The sequence below is a fragment of the Corvus brachyrhynchos genome, unplaced genomic scaffold, assembly GCF_000691975.1.
Source record: "Corvus brachyrhynchos isolate BGI_N302 unplaced genomic scaffold, ASM69197v1 scaffold334, whole genome shotgun sequence".
Classification (NCBI taxonomy): domain Eukaryota; kingdom Metazoa; phylum Chordata; class Aves; order Passeriformes; family Corvidae; genus Corvus; species Corvus brachyrhynchos.
Window position 1 is genome coordinate 1,745,854 of NW_008238316.1, and position 967 is coordinate 1,746,820.

Here is a 967-nt window from a genome sequence, read left to right on the forward strand (position 1 = left end):
TAAGAGTTTCTGCGTGGAATGTGTGCTCAGGCCTTGGCAGGGGCTGCCCAGGGAGCTTTGGAGTGCCCATGCCTGGAGGTGTCCAAGGAAGATGTGGCTGGTGGCACCTGGGGACAAGGTGGGCAGTGCTGGCCTCAGCAGTGCTGCTCTGATGGTTGGACTCAATGACCCCCGAGGTCTTTTCCAACCTTAATGTTTCTGTAACTCTGAGGTGCCTGCAGGGTGACTGCTGAAATGGGATCGTTGGAAAATACAATAAGATACCTTAAGAAATTACATCCTTCCAACAAATGCTATTTTAGAGGCAGGTGGTGTTAAAACAGGTAAATGGGTAAGCAGCCTTCAATTAGAAAATGCTGAGATACTGATGGGAAAAATTCCTCTCTTCCACCCTCTGGCACTGCTGCTTCTGATCCCCCTTTTGCTTTGGGGTTTCAGATGCTTTGTGACACACCCAGGGGCTGTCTGGCCTCAGTCCTTGTCACCAAAGCAGGGTCTGAACAGTGGGGAGGGTTCCTTATGGGGCTGCTTAAAATCCGTCTGCAAAACAGCATTTTCTTTTACCACCAATAAGTTTCTTAAACTTTAAAGGAGTTTTATACCAAGTGAAAATCTTTCTGAAAGGTATTTTAACAGCCTTAAGCCATGCCCATCTTCTGTCTAAAAATTTCAGTATTTAAAAAACATTTCTGGGTTTAAGTAGGTGGGGCTTCAGCCCTTTTCTTTCTTTCCTTGATTTTTCTTTCTGGACCTCTCAGGTGTCCTGGAAGGTATTTGGGGGGATGGAAGGGCAGTGCTCAGTTATGAGGACAGCAAAGAGCAAGTTTTGCTTGTGTTGGCCCTACCAATGTCCCATTTTAATCCTTCAGGAGGAGTGTAAAAACACGGAAATACCCACTTTGCCTCATTTTTGCATTCCAGGGCACCCCAGCGAGTCTGGTCCGCTACAAGGTGGATGTTGTCCAGT

The 967-nt window shown here is 46.8% G+C and overlaps 1 protein-coding gene across 15 annotated transcripts in view; it reads left to right on the forward strand.

Moving 5' to 3' along the window:
* Positions 1-967, forward strand: part of PCDH15 (protocadherin related 15) — a 572,690-nt gene that overhangs the window by 491,997 nt on the left and 79,726 nt on the right. For all 15 annotated transcript variants that reach the window (XM_017733770.1, XM_008633276.2, XM_017733771.1 and 12 more), the window contains one exon: positions 922-967. In XM_017733770.1, coding sequence (XP_017589259.1) covers positions 922-967 — 46 coding nt within the window. The remainder of the gene's footprint in view (positions 1-921) is intronic.